The following is a 14,466-nucleotide window of genomic DNA, read 5'->3' on the forward strand; positions in this document are numbered from 1 at the left end:
GAATTGGCAGTATGCTTCCTAGGCCCCTCCTGGAGACCAGGAAGCTTGTTCTGTGGTTTGCACAATCTAGGAATCCACCAGCCTATTCCCTGGAGGGCACTAATGAATTCAGGCTGAGGGCTGTCTCCATAGATTTTGTAATCAGAGTCCTTAGTGTCTCCCACCACCCATGCAAGGAGTTTGCTCGGGGAAAAAGTAGCCCTCTCTTCCAATCTGGGGCTGTCTGAAAGAGGACATTAGAAGTGCATCCAGGGGGAGGGGGGGGTTACCACTTTGTGAGGGGTTTAAATGTCTAACTATTACATTGTTTTGTACACCTAAAATTAATTTTTAAAAAAGAAAAGAAAAATAAAAAGATTAAAAAAAAAAAAAGAAGTGCATCCAATTACTATCAAACTGGCCCGACTGCAGATCCAGATGAATAAGCCAGACTCATGGCACCTCAGGAAAGTCGTGGTATTTACCTTTGTTTTCTGCCTGTCCCCATTCAGGATCTTGTTAAATTTATTTTCTTTTCTTTATGTTAGAAAAAGTAACTCATACCCTCCTCCCCCCATCATGCACACAAAATCTAAAAACACTTTCTCCTTTTATAGGGTAGTGATACCATGTGACCCTAAGAAGGCAGGACCACCCCCCCTTCCATTACTTACCCCTTAAACTCAAGGAATGTTTCCTGAAAGTTCTTCCATCTAAGGTCCTGACTGACTTGTGTGTTCCCCTTATAGCACTGCAGGGACCTTGAGAGGTCATTGATCCCTCTGGCTGCCTCAGGATCCCACCTTGGCTGCTGTCTGGGGACAGCCCTGTATGTTTGAGGTTTCCTTTCTGTTTGGTTAGAGGCTTATTTCCCTGTGTGTGTCATCTGGGGTAGGGTAAGGTGTGGGGGCCTCATGCTTAATGGGAGATTTCTAAATGCACTGGCTGCTGAGAGGGCTCTGTGAGTGTTGATTAGAGTTAAGCCCAGAGTGGCTGCTAATGTACATTCCTGACTGATAGGGACCAGATAATGTGCTCCAAACAATATTTTTAACCTGTAGAAGATATGGAGGCTTAAAAGAGTTAAGCTTTTCTGCTACTTTTGGTGACACTAGGTGCTAAATTCCCTGCTGACATGAATAGCATTGGATCCTGGGCTTTATCAACAAACAAACAACAACACACCACCTTCCTACTTTGAAGTCTCTCGCTTCTTCTCCCATTCTTTCTTTCTCTTGCATCTTTCTTTTTGTTCCTCTCTAATTCTGTCTCTAGCCTCCCATACTGTGCCTTGATCTTCCTCCCCCCACTTCTATCTCCCCAAAGTAAAATCTTGGTGAGAGATAATAGAAAGGGAAATCCACAAACATGGGGAGGTTGCTAAGAGAGTTGAGCCCCATCTACTCACTGTCCCAGTCAAGTCTCAGCTGAGGAATGTGGAACTTCTGATTTCCCGGGTGTAAAATTGGCTGGTAAGTAAGGGCTATCGGGTGGAAGTTAAAGAGGGTGGTTAGGACTGGGAACCAGTGTCTAATGGGTGTAGGCTAGCCAGAAGCTGCAGAGGCCCCTCTGCTGGTACTCTGATCTCTGTGTATACAGGACAGAAAGAATTCTCCGTTTCCCCACCCCCGTAGGGACAGTCACCCTACCTGGTGCATCTTTCCTGTCCCCATCCCCATCCCAGGCAATGCCAACACGAGCATTTCCTCTCCTGTTTCTAGGTATGGCCTTTGGCCTCAGGTCGGCTCGGGCAGTGCTTACACACCATCCAGACTGAAGACCGAGTCTGGTCCATTGCTATCAGCCCATTACTCAGGTAAGGGAGACATTTTTGGATTTGATTTTGTCCCTTCTAATAATGCTTTTATTCTACAATGTCAGGTGGGCTAGGAAGTCTTCCACCTGTGTGTTCTAGGTTACTTTGAGCTATCCTCCCGGAGATTTTGGAAATCCTCCAGAGACTTGAGGGCTGAAGCTCACTTCATATATGCGTGGGGTTGAGATAACCTTCTAAGGGCTAACTTTCTAAGCATCTAGCCCCAGGATAGTAAAGGAAAAGATACTGTGTTAGAACGTAACTGAGTCCAGCTGTGACAAGAGTGTCCCTTCTGGAGCAGACGCCCTTTCAGATCATTCCCAAAGTAGAGACCTCTCAGTACCCCTAGGAAGTGATAGCACCAGCCATCCAGCTCTCACAACTCACACCAGTGGTTTGTTTGAGTCATCAGGAGAGGCTCGGGGCCTATGTCCCATTGGGCCCTCATCCAAAGACAGGTATGTGGAGTAGATTCGTTGACCATTGTAGCAGAGGTGCCAAATTTTTGATGATGGCTTTCCCCTCCCCTTTGGCCTGACCGGTATTTCTCTAGCTTTATAACCGAATGAGCTATGCATCCTGATTCTGCTTTCTTGGACCAAGACAGAGCCTCTCTCCTCCCCAGCAGGGTACATAGATGCCCTGTCCTGCACCTGCTGTGTCACAGCATTTACCCAGGGTCTTCTCCACTTCTTTCCCCTTCACTCCCCACCCAGATGATCAATGGGAAAACTGTAGGGCTGCTAGCCTGAAATACTGGGTTCAAGTCAGTCACTTGTTTTATGAGAGAGTCAGTTCCCCTCTTTGCTCAACCCCGTTCCCCTTCTCCTCGCCCCATGGAGCTTGCACCCCTCCTCCTGCCCCCTTCCACAACTCGCTTTCAAATTTTTTTCTTCCTAAAGAATTAGAGCCGATTAGCCACGTCATTAATTCTTCAATTTGACGGCTGATATAGCAGGACCTGAAACACATTGCTGACCCCAGAGAATGGAGACCCCGTTCCTTAGCATACTGACGATGGGAGAAGTTAATTAAAATTCCACAGAGCGGAGGTGTCGGCTAACCTATAAACCTGTCGCTGTTCAGAACAAATCATTCTAGCGATCCTAGGAAAGAGGGAAGGAAAGACCAGCAGGGAGTAGAGAGGCCTAAGTGTGTGGGAGCGGAGGATGGAAAATGGAGCCATCAAGCTTTATCCCCTCCCCAGTTTCTTCCTAATGCTGCCCCTTTTAAGCCAGTTAGCCAGGCTTGGGGGGGCCTCTGTGGGCTGGTAGGTATAAGGACTGAAGGAAGGCGGAACAAGCTGTGGGAGGGGACAGGTGGGCTGCTGATTTTGTCTTGGTGGTTGGTTCCCTGTGGACTTCTGCTGGCTTAAGAAGACGGGGTGGGCTGGCATGGGGTCGGTGGTGAAGGGAAGTTCTTCAGGGCTGGCGATGGCCCATGTGCTTCCTGCACATGGCTTAGGACAAAGAGCGCAGACAGGCCCTCCCAGCACCCCCACCCCATATTTCTCTACTCCAGCCACCTCCTCTGGAGTGTGTTAGGCTATCTGTTAACAGAATAGAGCACGGCAACTGTTGAAGGTGGTGTCAGTAAGAGGTTGAGGACAGAGTCTGCCCTCGTCATTCAGAAGCAGTTTAGGTCACAGTGAACTGAGTTTGGGTTTTTTTGGCCACAAGTTGGAGATTGGCTTTGAGGAAAGACCTCACTTTCTATTACTAGTACTACTACTCTGTGACTGCTACTACTAGCAGCTAACATTTACGTATTAGTCATTAGCTCTGTGCTAGACCCTCTGCTCCATCCTTGATGTGCCTCATCTTTGGTGAAAACCTGGGTCTTATGCTTTCTTCATATTCTCCTTCAGAGACTTCTTGTCCTCTTGGTGTACTTTCTTGCCCGGGGATGATCTTTAACTGATTATTAAAGCAAGGACAATAGCCGTAGGAATCACTCCGCTCAGTGCCATTATGTAAATCTGACAATTTGAAAACTTAGAGCACTTCTTTTACTCACTATTGGTTGGCTGTCTAACTTCTGACCCTTAGTTATTTGAGATGACCTTTCCCATAGCTGCACAGATGGTATCTTGGACTCTTTTAAAAAACACTTTGCATTTGGGATTGTGTCTTTACATAGATTATCAGGGTATATACTGGTGACATCTCTGCCCCTTTTTCTCTTACCCAAAAATATCCTGGGACAGGGTCTTTTCATCTTATTAGATCCATTTCTTCTCTCTGTGTCTATGAATTTGAACCTTTCAATAAACTCAACCATGCATTCAATCTGGGAGTCACTGCCTCCCAGCCTTGGTCTGTTCTGGGACACTGGGGTTCTGCTTTGCCACCAACCAGCAGAGTGGCCTCAGATATGTCATTTCCTTCTCTGAGCCTCAGTTTCCTCATCTATTAAATGTAAATACTATGGTATTTCCTTGATAGACATTTCTAGATTATTGTGAAGATGACCTGAAATAATGAATAAGAAAATCCTCTGCAAAGCGGGCCAGAATATAATGTCAACCAGAATCTCTCCTCTCTGGTATAGCATTTGTTTAGTGGCTTTGCCTGTTCTCACCTCTCCACCCGTGCTCACGCTTCACCTGACCCTCAAGGAATTACACTGCTCTTTGCAGTCTTCTTGTGGGGTTCAGCAGGAATCTCTCTTTCTTCTCCTTTCCCCCCTGTATTGTTCCTGCCCTGAATGGCTGCCTGCTGTTCCCCTCCCTGCTACCTTCCCCATTGCGTGTGGTCATCAATATCACCAAAATGTGATGAAACTTTGGACCCCTCACGAAGAACATGAAGGGAGGTAGGCAGCAGCTGTCTTCTAGGGCAGATACTCCTGGTTTATCTGACAACTTCTCACTCCCTCACTGCTCCCTCATTCAAATAGAAGGAACCTGGATAGTTAGGAGACCTGGCACACCTCTTTTCTCAATTAATCTCTTTCTTCTATGTACAATAATTTGTCAGAGCTATTTGTCATATTTATCTTTGATGCTGAGGCTTTTCTGCCTTCTTTTCTTATGTGTGTACTTAGCCACTTATATTTTGAAACATGAGACCTCAAGCCTTACGCTTATTTTGAGGGGCTCATGACTGGGAGAAAGCAGGTATTCTTCCCTGTGTCCAAATGTCGCCTTTCCTTCCTTCCATGACCTTAAGTTCTTGATTTGTAAAGTCATAGAAGATGATATTTAATATCAGTTATGTGCTTAGAGCTGTGTTTAGGCACTCAAAAACACAGCAGGAAACCAGTAGTCTCCACATGAGGATGATAGGCAAGGACCTTTTCCTCTATCTCCTACCCACCTTCTTGCCCCAAGTCCAATAATCCTGTTTTAAAGACTGATGACTTACAGATGAAGCCCTCCTCCTGTAGGGGAGGCTGAGCGAAAGAAGGATGGTATGAGACGGAATAGAAGTCAGATGCTGGAGGCATGCCATAGGTCTGGGTGGAATTGTGGGGCCGAAATACATTCAGCTGGTCTCAGAGATACAACTTCCTGAGGTCACATTGGATTTTGAGCACTTTTCCATGAGTAACATGGAAAAGCAGACTTTTAAAAATGTGCATTGTGTTTTATTGCCAGTTGAATAAAGTTAGTAAATACTCAAGAGTGAGGAAATGCAGAACTGTTAAAGCCTCAATTTCATTCCCTCCCATCTTTTCCTTTCTTACTCTCTTTCCTCCTCACGCCCTGTGTACTGACTGAACACTTGCCATGAGGCAGCTCCCCTTGAAGATCCCATTCAGTGTTGGGGAAAAGATAGGTACATGACTGTAACAGCTGCCGGGCGACACTAAGTGCCTGAAACTAGGCTGTCTCCAGTTGAGGGGCAGGGGGATGCCATTCCTGGCAGAGGGAGAAATTGAGGCTCAGGGAAGCTCGATGCAGGACACATGTAGGACAGGGCAGAAGAGGCAGCCGTTGGTGCTCAGGTCCCCAGCCTGTTGCCACATCCTGTGGGCTGAGGGAGGGAAGACCATGAGGCAGGCCGTGGGTCATTGCCGTGCCTTTACCACCAGCACCTTGGACAGTAGCTGTGGCCCTTGAAAGGCTCTGTGGGGATTAGGGAACACTCTGTCTTCCTGGAGGCCAGAATTGGGATAGAGAGGGGTTGGGGAAGGCAGCATATAATCGAAACTTGGACTTATCAGGCAGCTGTGACTGCATGCCCCATTTCAGGAATGCAGATGCTCATAGGTCTTCAGTTTTCAGGGCCCCATCTGAGCCAGGCATGGGGGCCCTGGTGGTGAAATGAATCTGTAGGCCCACTTGCCTTGTTTGCCTGGGAGGGGAAGAAAGAGGCACCCACAGCTCCTCCTTCCTCTGCAGACACCATATTTATTACCCTCCAAGAAAACGAAATCCTTTCTCCATCTCTGAACAACACTTGCTATCGTGCGAGTGAGCGTGGTCGGGAAGGTTTTCCAGGACACTTGGGTTTTAATACCATCTTTCTTGTTTCTGTCATTAGGGAAATAGATGAGTGGTATAGGTGTAGAAACTTGACTTAGCTGTGTTATTAAATATACAATATAATTTTGTGTTACTTTGCTCACTGTGGTGGCCTGTTTGTTTTTGGGGGGATTAGTCCAAGTCTGCATGAAATGTACCGATTCAAATTTGTAAAGTGAGTTGTGGTCTCTGGGGGGTTTTGATGGAGCAGCTGCCCCTTCTTGCTTCATTTCTCCCTGAGGTGAGGGAGAGTCTGGAAGGAAAGCAGTCACTGTGTACTGTTTGGTAAGGGGGTGGGTTTCTGGGGAGAGCAGGGTGTTTGTTCCAGTGGCTACAGGGTTTACTGTGTGTTATGTGTGGGGTGGATGCATATTCACTAGCTTGTTGAAATGCACCTTTCTTTAGTGAAAGGTAATTGCATTTAGAGTTTTCTCTGACAGAGAGGTTTGAAAGTTGGAAAAAGAGGCAGCCAACTTTCAGTTTGGATTCTTTTGGTTCCCAGTGGTTCAGCAATCCTTTGGCCTTGGGCTTCATAACTCACTCAGTGCTTTTAGGGGAAGATGAATCAAAAGTAAAGGTTGTGCCTCTGACTTTTGCCTCTTCTGGTTGGTGATGGAGAGCTGGATCTTGAAGAGGATACCTAATCTTGATAACCTGAAGAAAGATGAATGACTTTATCATGCTTCCCGTTGTGACTGGTCCTCCTGATGGCTGGGCCCATGGCCAACATGAAGATCTCTCTGTTCTACCGTCCCAGGGTCGGGCAGAGGGAAGCTTCCTCTGGGGCCTGTTTAGGGAAAGGAGACCTTCCCTAGGCAAGGAGTGGGGTGGTATCCCCCTTTGCAGGCTGCAGAGCATGTAGGAGGGAGCTTCCTGCATGTGGTGCCCCTGGATGAGCGAGTCAGAGGCACAAAGACACCATGGAGGGGCTGCCATGTCTAGAAGGAGAGTCATGACACCTGGAGAAAGAAGGAAGCTCTGGGTACTGGTAGGTGAGCCCCTGGGTCCAGCCTGAAATGACCAAAAATTGGAAAAGGTACAGTGTAGGGATACAGTTGAGTCAGAGTCTGGTCCTGCTCAATCTCGTGGCAGTGCCTGCCACCCTCAAGTTCATTGCCTGTGCTAAGCCAAGCCTCTCTGGCGGGTGTATCCATCAGTAGCGAGGATGAAATACCACAGGGGTGGGTTTCACTTCCTCAAGACCCTGGATTTCTGCCACTACTCAGGGCAGGATGGGCACAGGGAGTCTCATGTGCTGAGCTGCTGGCCTGAGACCAGCAAACCAACCAGCCACGGCTGGCCCAGAACCTGTTTGTGGGAGCGACTTCTTCCCTGGCCAGCAAGGTTGGCTCAGTTGTCAAGAGTTGACTTAAGTAAAACACCACAAATAGAAACAGAGACTGCTGCAGAAGGCGGGAGACTGTGGATACAGGGTCCACGCACTGAGCTCCTGTCCCGCTAACAGGGATCTGTTTCCTTCCCTCAGTCTCAGTGTTTCAGTTCTTTCTTTCTCCATCTCTGTCTCTCTCCTTCTTGCCCCCCACCCTGCCCCAAATCTTTCTTTCTCTCTCCAGATGCTTAAGCACTGCTATGCTAGACCCTGGGGAAACAACAGTGAGCTAGACAGCATAGTCTGATGGAGAGACAGACCAGTCAGATGGGAAATGGGTGTGCTAAGTTCTCAGCCGGGGACGGAGCACGTAGAGGTATCAGAGCCTTCCTCCTCCTCTTCCCGCGGCCTGCGCCTCCTGGCTCCCGCCCCTGCCTGCACCGCTATTTCTTCTACTCTTCCCACATCAGGAAGAGAAGAGGTAATTTTCCTGCCGCAGCTGTGGCTGACTTTTCTGGGTTGTGTGTGCAATGTGCCTGTGTTTTTCCACCTTTGATCACTGTTCTGCCGACAGATAATTTAGCAATCACATCCCAAGGTGGAAGCATGGAGTTAATGTTAAAATTAGTTAGTTTTTTTTTTTTTTTTTTTTTTTACTCTTTAAACTTCAGTGTGTGATGAGGCAGAGAGGAAGGCGGGAGGGTGAGGGGAGCCATAAATTCTGTGGCTGGTATAGCTGTTCTCTGAGCAGCCGAGAAGCCTCTGATGTCTCCACAGCACTTTCATTAACATTTAAATTAAGGGTTTGTTTTCCAGTCTGTTTTATAGGCAGGGACCTTTCATGGTCTGTCACATGCAGCAGCACCCGCCCCCCCCCCCCCCCAGCCAGTGTGTAATTGTAGCCACTGCTCTCTCCTAACTCTGGGTTGCAGCTGGAGTTCAAAGGGAATTTCCTAGAGACGGAGCTCCGGAGGTACAAGGTGCAACACTCAGGACGTGGGTGTCCCTCCTCAGAGGAAAGCACTGCGCAGGCGCTCCTGTTCCTCTTATCTGACCTGTACTTTTCTCTTTCAAGGGACACACACTTCAGTCTGACTCTGACCCTCCCCACCCTTCCTTCCCTGGGGTCATGGGCATGTGGGAAAGGGTGCACCAGCGAGTGGTTTCTGCTTATATCATGGGTAAGGGCCTGGGACAGATGGTTCTAAGATACAGATCTTCATGCTTATCTTTCTCCTTTTGATACTTTTTGAGCCTCAAGAATACTTCTTCCTACTCTACTTGACTTAGAGAAGCAAAAATATCAAAGAGATTAGCATCTGAGAAGAATTTATAATACAATAGGGCCCTTTGGTCTTAAAAAGTACATAGACAGGTATGTGTACACACATCATACTTAGCGACCAGCTCTGAGTGTACAGTGTTTGAAATAGCTTACTGATTTAGGTGATCATTTAAGGAAACTGTTCTCTGAGGTCTTGACATTTAGAGGAAGCTCTCTTACACCTCACAGAGTGAATTTCTAAGCTTCCTTAAACACTGCATATCGGGCACTATTTGGGGTGTTTTGAAAAGACATCCCTGCTTTGATCTCTCTTCTTCTCATCAATATCCTATTGATCTGTAGATGATGACAATGTGTACCAAACACAAAGCATCTCATTAGTTCATAACCTCTGAGGGCTTAATTCACCCGCTGTTGGTCTCGAGCTAGCTTTCCTCTTTAGACAGTAGTGAGAGGGCTCTTCGAGCCTTTCTTTCTGTTCAGAAGCTGAGGGTTTTCTTTCTCTTAGAGCCTTGCTTTCACTATTGAGTCACCACATCTTTCCTCCTTCCTTCACTGATCCACTCAGAGGTTCTGTGGCTTATCTACAAGACTGAAGATGGCTGAGTGTCTTGCCCTCCTGTTCCAGGTAAGCCAGTCAACAGGTGGACACCCTCATGCCCTGAAGTCTTGCCCAAGTGGAGTGCGGGAGGAGCTGGGGTGACCCCTGTGCAGGTGCTGCTGGGCTCAGATTGCAGCCTGGTGTCCAGACCCTGCCTGGTGGTGATTAATCTGGGACGCGGGACGGCAGAGGCCCAGCCAGGGCAGCTTTGGTCCCTCACTGTGAAGACCTTTGGCTCAGAGACTGAACTGATCTCTGTAGCCTGCTTCGGCTTGAGTTTGATCTGTCAAGGCTAAAGAGGAACCTGATGGTGGGGCGGAAACTTCTAGTCCTGTCTGACTTATGGCACCGATCCGTTCCAGTGGCCCTGTCATGATAACACTCGTATATTTAAGAAGATTTCCCCACCTGTTAGGTGTAACAGATCAGTCAAAAGAAGGATCTTCATGAAATATCTGTGTTTTTAGTTTCCTGAGCCAATAGAGCTTACTCTTATAAGTAAACTGGGGGATGGGATGGGCCGGACACCCACATCCTGAAAAAGGAAATGATGGGGGTGTGGCTGGATCAGTAGCATTAATGTATGTTTATGTGTTGGGGGGTCATGTCACAGGTGGAAGGATCACCCCATCCTCCTGCAGTTAGGTGGCTCTCAGGCCATTTGGGGCAGATTTCAGTATTTTAATTTAGAGTTAAGTCATAAGTTCCTGTTTTCCTTTTCATTTCAAATATTTTGAAAATGTGCTTCCCCCCTTTCATCTGTCAGAGTCCTGGTCCCTGGGATCTCCAAGTGACGGTCCACAGTATCAGTTGTATTTCTTTTCTTCTCCTAGTTCAGGACAGTCACACATGGCTCTACTTGGTCATGGGCTTAAGACCCAACAATAGGAATTCTGCTGCCACAACAGTTTCCCAGGATCACTGAGTCTCAGTAAGTTTCTTTACTATAGTAGTTCCATTTGGGGGTTAGGAGATTAGAATCCAAGAGCTGGAACATATTTCTCAAGAAAGAGAGTATATATGTATATAACCAACAATAGAATATGTTGACACCATTGATATAGGAAACTGGCTGTAAAGTTGCTATGAATCATAAAGGTGTGTGTTGATTCTGAATTCTGCTGTGCTGACTAGAGTTTCTGTGTATGATGACCATAAAGGATGCGTTTATGCTTCAGCAAGTCAACAGATGGTTTTGGTTCTTCCTTCAGACCAATACTAAAAGATGCCTGGCTTTGTGGATTGGACGTTTGCTAATCCTCGTGCCTCTCTAGCGTGTTCTTGAACAGGGCTCTTTGGAAGTTTTGGATTGTGAGCTTTTGGGGTCAGGGGCTTTATTTCCTGTCTTTTGTAAGAGATATGTGCCTGTGTGCTACAGATGAAACCCCTATGCCTCTGGGGTCCCCGATTAAGCTGACTACCCAAGATCTTTGCCCCTTTTTCCAGCTGGTTCTTGCTCCTCTCTCTGGCTGGGGCATTTTCATAGGGGGGCGTTTGTGACATGGTTTGTAGTGCTCTGTCAGATAGGCGTGGCTCAGGCAGAAGGTGCTTGTAAGGGAGGGAGGAGTGGAGTGAGGAGAGTGGGGAATCCGTGCCTACAGAAACCTTGGTAATTACAAAGGGAATATTAGTCCAAGATCCGCTAGCTCAGGAAATTGCTTTCTGCAGAAGCTTTCCTTTGTCATAGTTTGCAATGCAAATTTAAAACACAAATAGGGAACAAAAAAATATAGGAGGGAACAAAAAAGTATAGGTGGAGTGCCACTTGGCATGTGATAACATCCAAAATCTTCAGCAGAATCTTAATTTGCAAATGAGAATTTCAAGTAATGAGAGAGAAACTTTTAGGAGATTAAAATAATTATAAATCTTAATTTGCTGTGATATCCTCTCCCCTACCACCACCACCACACACACTTTCTATGTTCTTGTGTTCAGATTTGTCTCTGGCCCTGCTCAGCTCGCCCTGCTGTCTTCTCCTCCGCTCATTCCTATGGCAAAGCCATAATCCAGCTTCTAGAACAATGGCCATGTGGTCATGGCATAGTATTTTGATTTTCACAGCAGGCTGGAAACAGTAGCCCTGTCTAAAGTCAGTATACTTGAAATGTGCACACTGATCCTGGGGGCTGCAGCCTCCATGTGCGGGCTGAAGGGCTTGCATCTCGAGGCAGGAGCTTGCCTTCTTGGAGGTGTTAAAGCCAAGGCTCTTCATCTTGTGCTTTCTCTGATCCTCTTACCACCATGGGTAGGCTTGATGAAGCAGAATGTAGGGCAACCAGGCCTTTTTCCTCTCTTGATTTCCCATGCTTCATCTGCCCTATCTACAGAGGTGTGGCTTTCTGCTTCCTGGCTGGAGACACTAATGTCTCTGTTGCTTCTGGAAGCTTCGTTGGTGCTGGAGGTGGAGATAGGTAGGGAGTGACCACCACTTTCATCATGCTGGCCTAGCAGGTGGTCAGGTGAGAAACTTCCCTGGCTTCTTTCTAGGAGCTGAGCTAGACAAGAAGATACAGAGAGAGGCTAGGAGGCCATGGAGGATGAGCTTTTCAAGTATAAATGTGCCCCAGGGGGCCGGCCCTGTGGCTCAGGCGGTTGGAGCTCCATGCTCCTAACTCCGAAGGCTGCCGGTTCGATTCCCACATGGGCCAGTGGGCTCCCAACCACAAGGTTGCCTGTTCGACTCCCGCAAGGGATGGTGGGCAGCGCCCCCTGCAACTAGCAACGGCAACTGGACCTGGAGCTGAGCTGCGCCCTCCACGGCTAGGACTGAAAGGACAACAACTTGAAGCTGAACAGCACCCTCCACAACTAAGATTGAAAGGACAACTTGACTTGGAAAAAAGGCCTGGAAGTACACACTGTTCCCCAATAAAGTCCTGTTCCCCTTCCCCAATCAAATCTTAAAAAAAAAAAAAAATGAAAAAAAGATGTGTCCCAGTAGTAGAGGCCACTGTGCAGCTGTGGGGGCTGCTTCTCCCTTGTGTGTGGCTCTTGCACATGTGACATGTGACATACACTGGCTGAACAGATAGGGAAGGAAAGCCTGAGATGTGTGGGGTAAAGTGAAGTGGACCTCTTTCAGCCCGTGGACACCGTGAGTGTCCCTCCCTCCCTTCTTCAGTGATTGAGGAATTTTGAAAGAGAGATTAGCTCGAGAGTTGTTCTGGGTCAGTCCTGTTGTACCTGGTCAAACCTCTGGGGTCTCAGGAGCACAGTCTCCCTATAGGATGCTGCCCAGATTTCATCAGCCATCACTTAGCACGTGCTCTGCACCCTGAACTCACTGCATCATCGCCTTTAGGGCCTGTGGAGAGGGTCTAGCTCAAAGTACATGACCCACTGTCTCTCTTTCTCCCGAGGACTCTGCTCTTACAGGATGTTTCTCTCTCTCCAGTTAGATTTTCTGCCTTGTTGCAGCTGTAGCATTAGCTGTCCTGGCCAAGTCTGGGCCTCTTTTCCTCCTGGGCCTGAATGGGAGATCAAGTGAGTGATTAGCGTGAGGTCCTCCAGTAAATGACCCAAGAGAAGGGTCAGTTGGACATGAGGATGAACTTTGTAACATTTGGCAAAAAGAGAGGTACACATGAGTTCATGGGTTTGAAGCCCTCTACTTTCCTGGCCAGTTTGAACCTCACTAGTATACATGGTGAGCTGTGTTTGAGAATAAAAACAAAAAATTAATACAAAAAATATAGATTGTTCAAAGGCTACTTCCACTTGATAGAGGTCTGTGGTCAGGAAAATCCTTCTTTGCAGGCTGGTAAGGGTGGACTATCTCCAGGAATAAGGAGAGGAATAGAGTTTTAAAATTGCATTAGTTTGGTACTATCAAAATAAAAATGTGAAAACATTTTGATACATAAATTCTACTTCTAGGAATTTATCCTAAGGCAGTAACCAGACAAGTATGCAAAATATATGTATAAAGATTTATATTAAGAACACATATGTATCCATTAATAGGGGTCTGGTTAAATATTTTATGGTCCGTTCACCCAACAGTATACTACATAGTTATCGAAAGACTTATATAGATGTATATTTATTGACCCCCAAAGATGTCATAACATATTGTTAAATGAAAAAAGGTCACAAAACAATATGGTAGTTGTTTGACTATCTCTTCAGAGTTATTTCTTATGTGGTGGATTTCTGCTGACATTTACTTTCTTTTTACTTTTTTGTATTTAAATTATTTTATAATGTGCCTATTTTTATAATAAGCAAAAACATAAATTACATTTAAATGTCTATTTCAGTATCAGGCAACTGTATAGAGAATCCTTCCTTGTTTTTACACAGTTATTTAAATTAAGGATTCATGGACCTACGTTTACTTTTTTATTTAAAACAGTTTTATTGAAGTAAAATTTACATACCATAAAATTCACCTATTTGGGCCAGCCCGGTGGCTCAGGCAGTTGGTGCTCCGTGCTCCTAACACTGAGGTCGCCAGTTTGATTCCCACATGGGCCAGTGAGCTGCACCCTCTACAGCTAAGATGGTGAACAAGGGCTCTCCCTGGAGCTGGGCTGCCATGAGCAGCTGGAGGTCGGCATGAGCTGCCGTGGGTTATCATGTGCTGCCATGAGCGGCCAGTGGCCATCGTGAGTGGCCGGCAGCCATTGTGAGTGGCCGGCAGCTGGTGAGAGCTGCCATGAGCTGCTGTGAGTGGACAGCCTTAGCCAGGGGGGAGCACAAGGCTCATAATACCAGCAGGGGCCAGGGAGCTGTGTCCTACACAACTAGCCTGAGAAACAACGGCTTCAACCGGAGTGGGGGAGGCGGCGGGAGGCGGGAGGTGGATAAAGGGGGGGGGAAATTCACCTATTTTAGTGTATAATTTAAGTATATAATTCCACGAAATTGACAGAGCTGTGCAACCATCACCACACTTCACTTTAGAATATTTCCATCGCCCTGAAAAAAATCCTTCCTTCCATTCACTTGCAGCGTTAAACATGTTTTCATGCTCAGGACCTTT

The 14,466-nt window shown here is 46.9% G+C and overlaps 1 protein-coding gene across 4 annotated transcripts in view; it reads left to right on the forward strand.

Annotated features, from left to right (window-relative positions):
* Positions 1–14,466, forward strand: part of FBXW4 (F-box and WD repeat domain containing 4) — a 74,963-nt gene that overhangs the window by 20,884 nt on the left and 39,613 nt on the right. For all 4 annotated transcript variants that reach the window (XM_081074618.1, XM_081074619.1, XM_081074621.1 and 1 more), the window contains exon 5: positions 1,701–1,795. In XM_081074618.1, coding sequence (XP_080930744.1) covers positions 1,701–1,795 — 95 coding nt within the window. The remainder of the gene's footprint in view (positions 1–1,700; positions 1,796–14,466) is intronic.

Source organism: Rhinolophus hipposideros (assembly GCF_964194185.1).
Source record: "Rhinolophus hipposideros genome assembly, chromosome: 15".
Taxonomy (NCBI): Eukaryota; Metazoa; Chordata; class Mammalia; order Chiroptera; family Rhinolophidae; genus Rhinolophus; species Rhinolophus hipposideros.